General features: G+C 35.6%; 1 protein-coding gene across 1 annotated transcript in view; it reads right to left on the bottom strand.

Moving 5' to 3' along the window:
• Window positions 1–10,175: 10,175 nt before the first annotated feature.
• Window positions 10,176–13,760, bottom strand: part of TMEM47 (transmembrane protein 47) — a 30,431-nt gene continuing 26,846 nt past the window's right edge. Inside the window, exon 3 of the mRNA XM_059157552.1 lies at window positions 10,176–13,582. Coding sequence (XP_059013535.1) covers window positions 13,404–13,582 — 179 coding nt within the window. The 3' untranslated portion in view covers window positions 10,176–13,403. The remainder of the gene's footprint in view (window positions 13,583–13,760) is intronic.

A 13,760-nucleotide genomic window follows, 5' to 3' on the forward strand; every position in this document is an offset into this window, starting at 1 on the left:
ACACTGGGTGAAATGAATAATGGGGAGAACTGAAGAGAAATAGGACTCTCGGTGGAAGGGTGTACCTAAGCTAAGCAAGGTATGGCCAGAAGTGGGACTTCTTGATTTGGGAGGCTTTTGTCTGCTGGTGTCCTTTTTTTTTTTTTTTTTTTTTTAAATAAAACACAGAACTGACACTTTTAAAAAGAGAGAAAGAAAAAGTGAACTTAGAACAAAAGGGAAGAAAAAAAGGAACCTAAAAAATAAAACAGATGAAATAGAACAAGGAAAGAAAGTTCTCCAGAAAGCATAACTAATACTTAAATGATTTATACAAAACCTATTGTTTCATCAGTGTCTCCAAAAGATCCTACCCTTGATTTCACTGCTTCCTATTTAATCATTTATTTCTCCTCTGATAATTGTCACCTAATTGTCTCTGTCCTCTGAAATAGGAAAGAGGAAGAATGCTCAGAAGAGCTTTGCTCTTGAGTGTCTTTCTCTAGTATTCAGCTTTGAACACAAACTATTCAGTCATTCCTTCATTCAACTTATTCATTAACTAACAATCATCTACTGAGAGAAATGATAACTTTTCCTTAGGGCTTGGGCATTTACAAGCTCTGCTTTGAGAAAACTGACCCTGCTTAGTGCAGATTTGGATACCAATTTTTTTACTGACCATAACACCTTCATAACTTCCCGCCATCTTTTTTATGTGAAATTCTGTGACACTTAGTCTCCTTGTACTGATCAGATGAAGTAGCTTTGTATCATTCCTGCTGAATTTTACCTTATTGTCATTGTTTCATTGTCTGAGCCTGTCAGTAGTTTTCAATCCTGACAGTTTAATCCTACAATGCTATATGCAAATTTGTATTTATTCTTAAAAGTCATTGAAAAAAATTTCCACAGGCCAGATGACTAAAAACAAACAAACAAACAAACAAAAACCTGAAAAAATTGACACTTTATTGCATGGCTGATGGGCATACAAATTGATACTACTGCTTCCAAAAACTGCTTGGAAATACTTATTAACTTGAACTTGTGAATTCCCCCAAGAGCCCATCAATTACATTCCAAATTATAAATACACAGCAGAAGTGTGTGTACAGCTTATCAAGGGATCTATACAAGAATAATCATACCATCAATATTTGTAGTAGTCCAAAGTGAGAGCAAACTATATGTCCAACCACAGTAGAATGGATAAATAAATTGTGGCATCTTCATATAATGGAATACTAAAGAGCAGTGAAGTGGACAAACTACAATTTACACACAACAATACGGATAAATCTCAAGGGCGTAATGTTGAACAAACTAAGACGGAAACAAAACTACTACTGCATGAGTCTGTTTTCCCGGGTTCAGACTAAATAAAACTGTAATATATAAGGATGAATAGTTATATGGTCAAGCTATTTTTTTTTTTTTTTTTTTTGGAAAAGGAAATAAGGAGATGACTCTCTAGAGGGGGCGGAAATGGGGAGGACTGTGATGAGAGAAGCATGACACTTTCAGTTTTTTGGTCTTTGTTATGGTTATACGGATGTTCACTCCATGATAAATTACTGAGCTCCACATATGAATTTGTACACTTTCGTGTGTATTTTATTTCACAATAAAAAAATATTTAAAAACAAACAATATTAATTAAAACATCTCATATGGAAGCACACCTACATGATTATATTCTGGTTTATTGGTATTCCATTAGCCTAAGCTGCCATTAAGCACCACGTGTTTTTAAATGTTTGCTTTTATAGAGAACAAATCTTTCAAATGAACTACTTCAATTCTTATCTAATATTTTTACCATTATTATTTTGTGAATAAGTGACATAGTAGCCTGGGATTGCTATGCTGGAAACGTATCTCGGAAGATGAATAGATAAGTCTCCTAAAATTAAAGACACTGAAAAATAATAACTAAAACATATGATAACTCTTCTTAAATCTCAGATATTTTAATCTGAGCTAATTCTGAGGTGAAAGTCTTTTAATCACTTACAAATAAGTAATAACCATATTTCATTAATCCTAAAACATATTTTATTGCACCTGTGAAATCAGAGTGTCTCTTATAATCAAGTGCACCCTCAATCTTTGTCAGCTTAGGTCAATGTTAAGGACTTCCAGAGAGAATTTTCATTTGCTTTTGCCAGCCAACTTCAGGCACAATCCATCTGAGACAATTTTAAATTAAATTCTCTGCTTGAGATTTCTTGGACCATACTAAAAGTGTGAATTTAGACCTCAAACCTGCATGAGTACTGACTAGTTGTTCAAATTTGCCTCCCAGTGTCGAGGTTGTAATACTAAGTTTCCCTTGCCGGTCCTTTCTCTGTAGCCACTCTACTGAGTTGCTTAGTTTTATACTGAAGCTATTGCCTTTGGTTAGACCCAGTTTTAATCAGAGGACTGCTGTTAGACCATTCCTCCGCACAATCTTGGTTTTTCCTTTCTTATTGGTACATAAGGTCTTAACAACCAGTGGTATCTTAGATTGTACAAGATACAAGTCACAGGTAGAGATTTCCCAAAAGAAAACATTAAACCTACAACTGGACAGGAAAACCCAGACTGACTCTTACATGTATCATTTTGTTTAACCATGTATTAATTTTGGTCAGAATATTGCTATTTACTCTATATTGTTAAAGTATCAGGTTGTAATAAAATCAGTGGACTTACTTTGAGAACTCAAGTATTCCATAATTTGAGGCAAAATTATTGTTTTTGTGTGCAATGCTTGTGTTGCCCCCTTGAATTAGAAGACCTGTGAAGTCTCAGATTATACATTTAGAAATGTCCCTTGATCTTGTACAACATTGGGCCCATATTAAAGACACAATAAAACGTAGTGAATATTTAGAGGACTAAAAAACAAACATGCAGGTTGAAACAAAGAAAACTTCTGGAAATAGGGTCGTCCATGTGTGTGGGCACCCAAATATAAAGGAAAGGTCAACATCTGGGCACAGAAGCAAAAAGCGCTTTTGGTTCGTCTTCGTTATGAAAATATTTTGGCCTTGACAGGATCAGATATTATGGAAGAGTGCTTGAGAGGATATTGGGAATCCTATCTACAATGCTTGCTCCAACAGATTCAATTCACAGCCTTAGCAGGTAATAAAAGAAGCCTCTGGACCATGTAAGGGATTGCCCAGGCATAGCTAGGTGTACTGAACATTTTATGTATTAATGCCAATCTCAAATAAATCACTTTTCTGGTCTGCTGTGGGAGGGAAGGATATTTCTGTCAGTAAGTGAATGGAGGATTACTGACTTGCTGACCTTTCCTGACTGTGATAAAAGATGACTTCTTTCCTTTCAGCAATACTTTAAAAATGGAAATTGCTCTTTTAAATGTAGGATATGAGAATGAAGGAGGGAGCCCACTATTATTCCATAAATAGATGGTGGCAGAGGGCACCCCTTGGGAAAGGGAGAAATTCTCATTAGGGCTATTTTTCTGAGAGTTGTCACTATGCATGTGTTTGCATTTAAAGACTGGAGAAAGGAGGAAGCAGTTCCTGACCTGATGTATTTTTAAGACTCTATTCTTATTCCTGAAGCATTTAAATATAGTGTGTAAAATACAGCACTCCTAAATGCCTTGTACTGTGATTGTTATGTGGATTCTTATGTCATTTTCCTGAAGAAGGAGTCAGGATTGCAAAATTGTTTTGCCTCACATTATTAGATCCAAATAAGAATGGAAAATACCAAGGCATGTATTTTCCCTTAACCGAGGAAATGGGACAGTTGCTGGTATTTCAAAACACAAATGGCCTTTGCTGCACAGGCCAGGGAAAAAAGAATGTGCTAAAGGATTGAATTTTTTGTTAGATGTGTTCAAGGATCTTTTGAAGGCCTGAGAAATGTAAATGAATGAGAAAAATGATGATGTAGGATATTTAGTGATATCAGATACTGAAACAACTAAAATGGGCCAGAGAAAGTCCACCATATCCCTGAAGCCTTCTATCACTTAAGTCTTAACGGGCTCTTTACCCAATAGTACTAGTTGTCAGAGCCACTCTTTGTCTAATATTGTGTGTACATGTGGCTTCCTGGACAATCTGAAGATACTGTTCACAGAATGAAGGGATCATATATTATACCAGTAGTAATGAATCAGTTGGTCTTAAGGGCACGAGGCCATCAGCTGTCATCCAGAGTCACAGAATAAATGTCCGTCAAGGCTAAAATTCACATCAATCAATAGAACTTCATTTTGAAATTAAATAGAAAAAAAAAAAAAACCAATAAAACAAGAACAAAAAATACCTCTCAAAGTGGATCACTTAGCCCCTGGATGAAAGCTGTGGAGATGACAGATAATTTGATTGCCTATAATACTTTGCACCAAGAACTAAAAATTTCATCCTATTATGTCATGTAAACACCTAAATATTGTTGGTCTGATGTTCTTTCTTTTAAGAACAATCCTCCGCTTGAAGTTGTTAGTATCTATATCATAGATTAAATCTTTGACCTTGGGTTTAGTTGTCTGTGCTTGTATGTAACTACTTTGTCATGTGTTGGAGCCACTATGTAGCCAAAGGATGGTTTAAGAATAACTGTAACCATCAGATTGACTTGCTTAAGCAGCCATGCAGATCAAATCTCCAGAGAAGTTGGATGAGTAGACTCTTTAACTATATGCTGTTACTGGGTTTGTTCCAAAATGCTTGATTCTACTTGGGCTTGATTCACCTGAGCCCAAAGCAGCAGTAGAGTAAAGGTAATGGAAACTTTGGATGATAATATTGTGCATGTGAGGGGCACCTGGGTGGCTCAGTTGGTTGAGTGTCTACCTTCAGCTCAGGTCATGATCTCCAGGTCTTGGGATCAAGCCCCTCATTGGGCCCTCTGCAGAGCAGGATATTTGCTTCTCTCTCCCTCTCTGTCTCCCTCTGCCCTTCCCCCCTGCTCATTCATTCTCTCTCTCTCTCTCTCTCTCTCCCTCAAGTAGATAAATAAAATATTTAAAAAATATATTGTGTGTGTGAGATATTAGTCTGAAATCCTCAAAATAAGCCATAAATTCAAAGAAATAGGCAAAGTCAGCAAGACTGGCATTCTTGGAGAACACATGAGAATGGTGCTCTCTGGGGTTGTGCAGCACAACAACTCTTAGGGGCTAATGTAGATTGCCAGTGCATTTTAGATATAGGATGGGGGAGAAATTACCATAAGTGGCTTCCGAGATTCCAGGGCAGCTTTTCTGCCATCTGATAATTATTGATCTTTCCTCCTTAGCATATGACTTTGATCCTGGAAAATATATGTACAGAGAAGGGGAAATTTACATTAAAATCTTTTCACTGAGCCATATTATACTGTGAATGAAGCATTGTAATGTGAATAAGACAAGTGGGAGTAAATTTTGACAGGGAAATGGAGTGTTGGGCACCCTGGGTTGGGATGAGAAGTGTGCCAGGAAATCTTCCCAGTTCTCTTTTGGACATTTAGCACAACCTACATATTGAACTCTCTAATGAAGGGTGCTTTGTCTAACAGAAGTTCTATTAGTTCCAAATAAAACTGGTTTAATCAAAACAGGAAATTATTGGAAGGACACGGGAGTATTTCATGGAACACAGGCAGCTTCACTTTACTTTCCCACTCTCTGGGTCTTACATCGTCCTTCTTGTCTGCTTCTTTCTGCATATCTATTTCATTCCTTTATTCTCTGCAGTTTTTCTTTGCATCCCTGCACACATACCCCAAAACCCCATGGTTTATGCATTTTATTACTAGCTACATGCAGAGACCAATTCCAAATTAATGGGCAAGAGAAACAGACGAGGCTAGCTTAAGGCAGGAACCATCTCTGCAGTAATTACCTCTGACCAGGGGTTCAGGGTCATGTGGTGCAAATATGGTCGCCTGCCAAGTCGTCCACTGTTCTCAGAAAAATCATTATGGGTGGAGCACACACTCCAAAGCTAATCAATTACAACAACCTGTCTGGTTTCTGCTTTCATACCTTCACAGTCTTACACCACATAGTTATGACTAAATGGTAAGACTTTGAAGATCTAGCTGTTTGATCTCCTTTTCCTATAGATATTTTTCCCCAATCGTTACTCTAACTGTAACTTTGTATTTCTATTAAGTTGTAAATCTAAAAACGTTCCAGTTCCAAAATAGATAATATGAAAACCATTCTAAGCATATAAATGCATGAAATTTTTACATATTTCTACTAATCAATCAAAACCAGCCTTAGTTTAGGAAAATAGCATGTTGCATGTGTTTTCCCTGTACAAACGGCACAATAGTCAAAGAAACCTAACTGAAGCCAAACTGTGCTTTTGGTTTGAATGGGTATGAGAAGTCTTAGTGTTTGCTTCAACTTCTAGAACATTTCTAATTCAAAAATGTTATCCAATCATTGGCAGTAGGAGATTGGATCCTGGTGTATAGGATCATACTTGAACTTGCTAAAGCTCAAGGGCCTGGCCAAATTATGTACTAATGTTTATTGACTTTTGATACAGATAGGGAAAAAATAATTTTATACAGGCCTGAAGAAATGGGAGAAAGTAATTCAAAGTATTCCATGTCTTGAAAATTGGCTAGAAAGATGTTCTAAATATTGAGGCTTGCACAGAAATACCCTGAGAATAGACTTTTCCAAAATTCTGCTTCATTGAGCAGCATTTAAAAATATCAAGGTCTTCAGAAAATATAACTGAAAATTTTATATGAAACATTACACCTCCATAAGGATTTCTATATTATGTCAAATTTATGCCAAAATTTTTCCAACAGTGAACAGCATTCAGAGGGTGGAGTTGAATGAGAAGCATAATTTTCATTATCGTAAGTGTTAAATGTTTTATTATTTAGGGAAGCAAAATTTTCCTCCTCAAATGTGTCTTTTGGCCTGTGGATTACTTTAGGCTGATTGTTTTTAACAAACAGATGACTCAAGGAGTTTTTCTTTTTTGCTACTCCCATAACTGCTTGAAAGGATTTAGACAGAGGATCTGCTCCCAGAGAGAGCTATCACCACAGATAACTATAGTATAATATGAACTAGGTGCCATAGGGAGGAACCCTAGCTAGTCCTGTTTGAGCCAAGTTCTCTATGTCCTATTGTTTCTGGAAGGCTCAGCAAATACTGTTTACCAAACATTGACTTTTTCATCTTCCAGTGAATTGCCTTTCTTCCCTTTGTAGCCCCAGACCCCTACCTGCTTCTTAGCTGAAATGCCTGACTGCCTGTGAGCCTCATCATCTTATAGAGTCCCCATATGTACATAGTTAAATTTGATTTTCTCCTGTTTAGCTGTCTCATATCAATTTAATTCTTAAGACTAGCCAAAAAGATAAATAAATAAACTTGAATGGTAGAGGAAAATTTTTCCTTTCCAATGATTACAATTTCTCATTTTGCTTCTTTCGGACACATCACTATACAAATAAGTAATGCGATCATAATAGCTAGATAATGTTTAAGAAGAATCTCCTAAATGTTAGAAATTGGAAAACTGTTCTTGATGTCGAGTTGTTACATTCCCACTGAGCAGTGATATGGCCACAAAAGTCTCCAAAAACACTTTGATAGAGAAGTTTGTGTGTGGGAGAGGTTCTCAAGCATGAGAGCATTATGTCTTTTCAGTTAATACATGGTATCAACGAGTTAGCACGAGGTATCTGTTAACACAAGTTATCTCCTCCATTTATCCCTTAACAGTGTAATCCCTCGTTCATAGTGAGCTCAAGTCTGTTCAGACTTCAAACAATTTCTTTAAACTCTTCTTGTGAACCGTATTTTTATTTAAAAATAGGCTGTTTGTTTATTTTACCTTTATAATGATAAATTCAAAGCTGCCAAGTGGCAGTCATCAGTACCACCATCCCATATATGTAATGTATAATTATCTACTATATATAATTAGTATATATGGCTATTAGTGTATATATATATATATATATATATATATATGTTTAGATACTATTTTCTTCATTAATTCTGGTCACATGCAGAAATTGAAGTATTCAAGGTTTTTGCTGGTTTGGTGACATGATTTTCCAGCACTTGTTCCAAGTTTCCTTTATAATCATTATTCCTATGAAGTCATTCAACTTGGAAATAATTGCTTGCCAAAACTGAGTTTCTCTGGTGAACCACTCAACACAGCTTTAGTTTTATAAAGAACACCATTCTTTGTGTGCTGTTAATCTTGGCTTCGAAACACCACATATTATTCTTCCCTCTTGAACAGTTCAGCTCCTGTTCTCTTAGTTATACTTTGGAACTATTAGACTTACTGCTGGAATATAAATGTGTGAGTCACCCAGCTGGTGACTCTTCGAAAACAGATTTTCTAATTATAGATATATGGACTCTCTGCTCATAGCAACATGTAGTTGTTAAAAAAATCTGAGGACTTCCCAAACAGTCTGAAGACCTGTCTCATATAAGAAAAACTGTTGGCATTTTATTAGATGGTATTTTGTTACTTAGTCCGATCTTAACTTTGGCATTAAGTAGCTATGATACCACATTCCAATAGTTGTCATAAAAGTTAAATTATTCAAGTAAATTAGTGCTTCTAGTGAAAATACTAAGCACATAATTCTAATATTTATTTGCTCTTTTAATCCCACCTAAGGTTCTGCTTCTGAAAAGCTATTAACAGAAGGTCATGAGAATTCGATAAATTCAGAAATTCAGGTATTCGGTGGATTATTTTACAGAATAGAAAATGACTTCACTACCAATTTACTTTCTAACCCAAATGACTTAAATGGTATGCTGTATTGACATAGGATGGACCTGGCTTAATAAAAGAAACTGCTAACAGGCTGTATGGCCATCATGGCAGAGCAAATTGAAAACGCTTTCCTGTTTCATGTTCACAATGAAATCTCTGAAGGCAAAGGATTTTCCCTTGTCAAATCAGAGCAAAGTTATGTCTCCATGTCCTCTGTATTCAGAGAAAGTGGGTTATGGATAATTACCAGGCAGGACATGTTTGTAAGTGTTTTGCTCATGAGAATTCTACATATAAATGAAAGTTACTTTATCTTGAAAATGTAATACACCATATGAATGATGTTACTCCATCAAATTAGAGTCTAAGGCAGTTGAAAGGAAAAGTGATAGAAAATATTAGAACTTATGGCTGTCAAATATGCATACTTTTGAAAGTCTGAGATTAAATATAGGATAGGCTTGCAGATGATTTACAGTATTTTTTGGCAGAAAAGAGTTCTGTGAACCTTTCAAAATGTAAGGGTTCATAAGAGACATGAAAGGATATCCTAACAAAAATATGTACTTTTTGTTCAAACTGATTTTATCAATACAAGAAAATTTATTCAATTACATGTGGCTCTATTTAGGTCTTCAAGAAAAAATTTCTGGCAACCATACAAGTGCATTTTATTGCCTCATTTAAATTTCCTTCCAAGTACACCCACCATTTATATACACAAACATGATGCAAAATTTCAATTTTATGGATTTGTTCATATGCACATGCACATGTGCATGGCAAATGGAGTGTACTTCTCTAATTAAAAATGATAGAAAAGAATGCAGGAGAGGCTGTGTTAACCTACCTTGCAAACACCAAAAACTAAACAAAATCCAAAACAGAGTATCAAGCCTTTTGCTACTCCTGTTTCTAATTGTGTCATTAGAGTATGAAAATCAATAGCTTGCACTTTATCTCTTTCCTGTGCATTTCAAAAGAAAGCTTTAAAGAGACATTTAACATTCTTTCTTTCTCTTAGTGTTTACATAACTGGCCTGTAAGGAACAGAAAGAATCTTGGGAGAGAGTATGAAACAAAAGTAGTTTTAAAAGTTTTACATAAAAAGAGCCATGTTATGGCAGGTTCTGTTTTTTTTTTTTTTTAAAGATTTTATTTATTTATTTGACAGAGAGAAATCACAAGTAGATGGAGAGGCAGGCAGAGAGAGAGAGAGAGGGAAGCAGGCTCCCCGCTGAGCAGAGAGCCCGATGCGGGACTCGATCCCAGGACCCTGAGATCATGACCTGAGCCGAAGGCAGTGGCTTAACCCACTGAGCCACCCAGGCGCCCCAGGTTCTGTTTTCTAAGTAAAGTATATATTATAAAGGGGAACATCAACTTGCAGACATGTAATTTGGGAACCTGTTCATAGGTCTACACAGCAGAGAAGGCACAAGTCAAACCGCATCAGTGAAACCACTTTTATTTTTATTTTTTCCACATAGATAACTTCAGGTCAGCTACAAAAATCATGAAATGAAGAACCGATCGCGAAACTGCAAACTCAAAACCACTGGAGTGATAAACAGGATTCCCCCAGAGGACTGTTAGAAAAAAATAACCAGAATACCATGGATTCATATTTAAGTAGTAAACATGTCATATATTTAAAAATAATAAATATAGAACAGCAGTAGAGAAACTATAGCATAAACAGCATGAAGTATCATTTTATTTTTTAAGACAGATGAAATTTCTAGGCACAGTTTTAGGCATTAAAGAGGACACAGAGGCATAGGTTAGTGTGCGCTGCTCTGTACAAAAATACAGTCTGAATAAATTACATTGCTAGCCATACAATTAGACGTCACTTACCAGTCAGTTCATTGCATGTTTAATAATATACAGGTACATGCTAATCCATATATATCATTTATATTTCAAACACATAGGTCTCTCTATATTTGTCTTTAAAATTTACATGTTGAACTTACAAAAAGCTAAATAGTTGTGCAAGAAATCCAAATAACTAGCCCTGCTGAGTACTTTATGCTCTATGTGTGTATGTACGTGTATATATCTCTTTAAGTTAAACAATGGATTTATAGCCAACAGTTTTGCTTGTAAGAAACCATCAAGCAAACCTAAAGCTGCAAAGACATAATGTAGGTGAAAATTCACATGTGTTCATTCTGATAGATGAAAAAGTATTTTGGATGAGCAACAACTTTCATGTTGTACTGAGCTTGTTAGTCATGAAATACTTTCAAATATTAGTGATGGTAGAAATATAACATAGGGCTCTTCACTGGGAAGGGGAGGAAAGTTATATAAGAAATCTACTTTTCAGTGTACTGCAAACATGTGTGCCTTAGCCTATAACATATTCTGTCATTTTCCAGCCTGTCATATTGACAGAGAATGAAAACTTGATAAGACTCGAGATGTGATATTGGTCTAACAGCACACTGCATCCTCTATTAGGACTAAGAAAAGTGCCTGATTGATGTCAGCACCAAAGTACTGTTCTTCCATTATTCAGGAATAAGGAGACTCTCTCACAATAGAGAGTGTTTAGTAGCCGAAATCCCTATCCAACAAATATCGTATTTCTCATGCTGCTCTGACAATATGCAATTAACTGCAAGACAGTCTGGCCCAGATTTTACTATTTTTTAAGAAAATTGCTTCAGAAGATTCTATAATACTAATACCATTCTGAAAAACTTCCACCCAGTTTCTAGTTTCTTATGATTCTATGGAGAATCATATACTTTTACAAAGGTTTCTCTCTAGGATGCATTTAATTACTTTTGTCTGTCATTGCTAAAGTAAGATTAAGCCTAGTTCTTTATATTTACTTTGTGATTCTATAGAAAAGTCACAAGATAGGAGGGTGTTTTTTTTAAGTGTTTGAATAATAAAATAGATCCCCCCCCCCGCCCCCTGTTGTTTTGGCAACAGTTCTTAAGACAAGCTGAAAGCAGAACTCTCCTCTGGGAGGTAAAGCAAATTATTAAATACTATTGATGTGGTCCTGCTCTTAACGGATTTTGCAATACAATAGAACGTACGTAGGTTTTAAATGATTTTTCCAATGCTTCTTTCTGCAAAAGGGCCAAAACCAGGACATACTGTTTTAGTGTCTTTGTTAACAAAAATAACTATCTATAACTTTTATATTAGAACTGTATTATTTGATATAAAAATATGTTTATAATTAAACTATCCAAATTTGTATATTAAACAGGATTAATGCAAGTTTGCAGTGTGAGATTAGCTGCAAACTTTCTCCCTATCATTAATATTTCCTTCCATCTGAACAGCCAAATGATTCCCTTAACATAAATCCATCATAAATGTGTGCACAAATCAGTTAGCCCATTAGTTAACTTCAGAGGACCAGGTGATAACCAGATGAATTCTACTCCTCTACTGAGACATTTAAACATTTCTATAAATCTATTGCTATTCTTTTATTTTTTAATAAAGACATTTAAAGTACTTAAAAAAAGCAGCCTTCTATTTTACTGAATTTTTAACAAAATGATCATTCTAATTGCTATTCTCTTTTGAACTACAGTGCTTACAGAAGAATCATGAATTTTCAGATTAACACCATTTCAATTTTTCTTCTTAAACAATTCTATTAAAACTTTCAGTGAAACAGTAGAGAACATAGAGCAAAAGTTTTAAGGTATATGTACTTTTGTACAGTAACTAAGTGTGAATACCAATCTAAGCCTCTTAACGTGTACAAGGTTAGTGTTCAAATCACTTCACTAGAGCAAATATTACTTTTATGTGTAATAGGCAAATGCATGTATAGGGCTAGGGAACAACTTATTACCATTTATACTAATGGTTCACCTTCTATAAAAATAGTTAAGCTTGTTACATATGCACAATTATTTGCGGTAATGTTTGGTAAATGATTTAAAGGGTACTTAGGACAAAAGCAACTCATGCATATTTCTTTCTAGTTGCCCCAGGGAAAGTAGAGACTCTCAATTTTCCTCATTCTAGATATGGTTGAGGCACAACTGCTAACCACATAATGAAAAGCACATGTCTCCAAGACTCGACTCCCTTCCCGGGGAGAAGCTGATGGCCAAAGCATTGCCTCCCATTAAAAAAAAGAGTATTCTTGAAGGTGGAATATGTACCCTGAACCAATTACATTCAGAACTTCCATTAGGTGCCAAAGGGCAGTTCACTTTTCTAAAGCTCGCTCAAGCAAATAACCAATGGCCAATCTAGTCATTGGGTGGGATAAGCAGGAGACAAGGACTCTAACAGTGGAATCCTTGTCAGAGCAAAGGAACTTCTAAATGTTGCTTATGCCAGCTGCTCCCCTGCAGGCAATAGGAGATTCAGGCATTTCTCATTCCAACTAGTTTCTCACAATGGTTGCTGTCATATAGACCCTTCACTTGTCAAGAAAAATGACATGAACATATTTGAAGTTTGCAGCATTTGCCTATGTCTAATCAGCTCTCTTAATTTGTGCAGGTCCCTAAAATGGATGTAAAAGCTGGTTATGATGTTGACAGCCAAAAGGCAAAAGATATTAAATCAACCGAGCAAACTGCTTGATGCTCCACAAGTGTTTTAGAAAACAGGGAGTTAGAAAAGATACAGACATAATCCTTTTGTTGGATGGTTGGTTGTTTTTAAAATCTCAGACTGTTGGTTCTAGTAGTAGTCTTCGTAGTTCTTAGGGTTCAGGCAATAAAGGATGGCACCCCCAAACGAAAATATAGTTGCACCCCAGGCCAGGCCATAACCCCAGTTGAACTCATGGTAAATTTTCAAGCTCACAGTTTCAATGAACTTGATTGGGTAAAGGACCAGGCTGCAAACCTGTAAAACAACTGAAAGAAAAGCAAATAGATTTTAGAAAAATGTTATTTGCAGGAAATAAAAGGGTACAACATATATATATATATATATATATATATATATATATATATATATATATATGAGAATTACTTTGTAATCAAATATAAAAGCCAAAAAATTTGAAGGACTGCTTGTTCTAGATGGTATACC

The sequence above is a fragment of the Mustela lutreola genome, chromosome X, assembly GCF_030435805.1.
Source record: "Mustela lutreola isolate mMusLut2 chromosome X, mMusLut2.pri, whole genome shotgun sequence".
Taxonomy (NCBI): Eukaryota; Metazoa; Chordata; class Mammalia; order Carnivora; family Mustelidae; genus Mustela; species Mustela lutreola.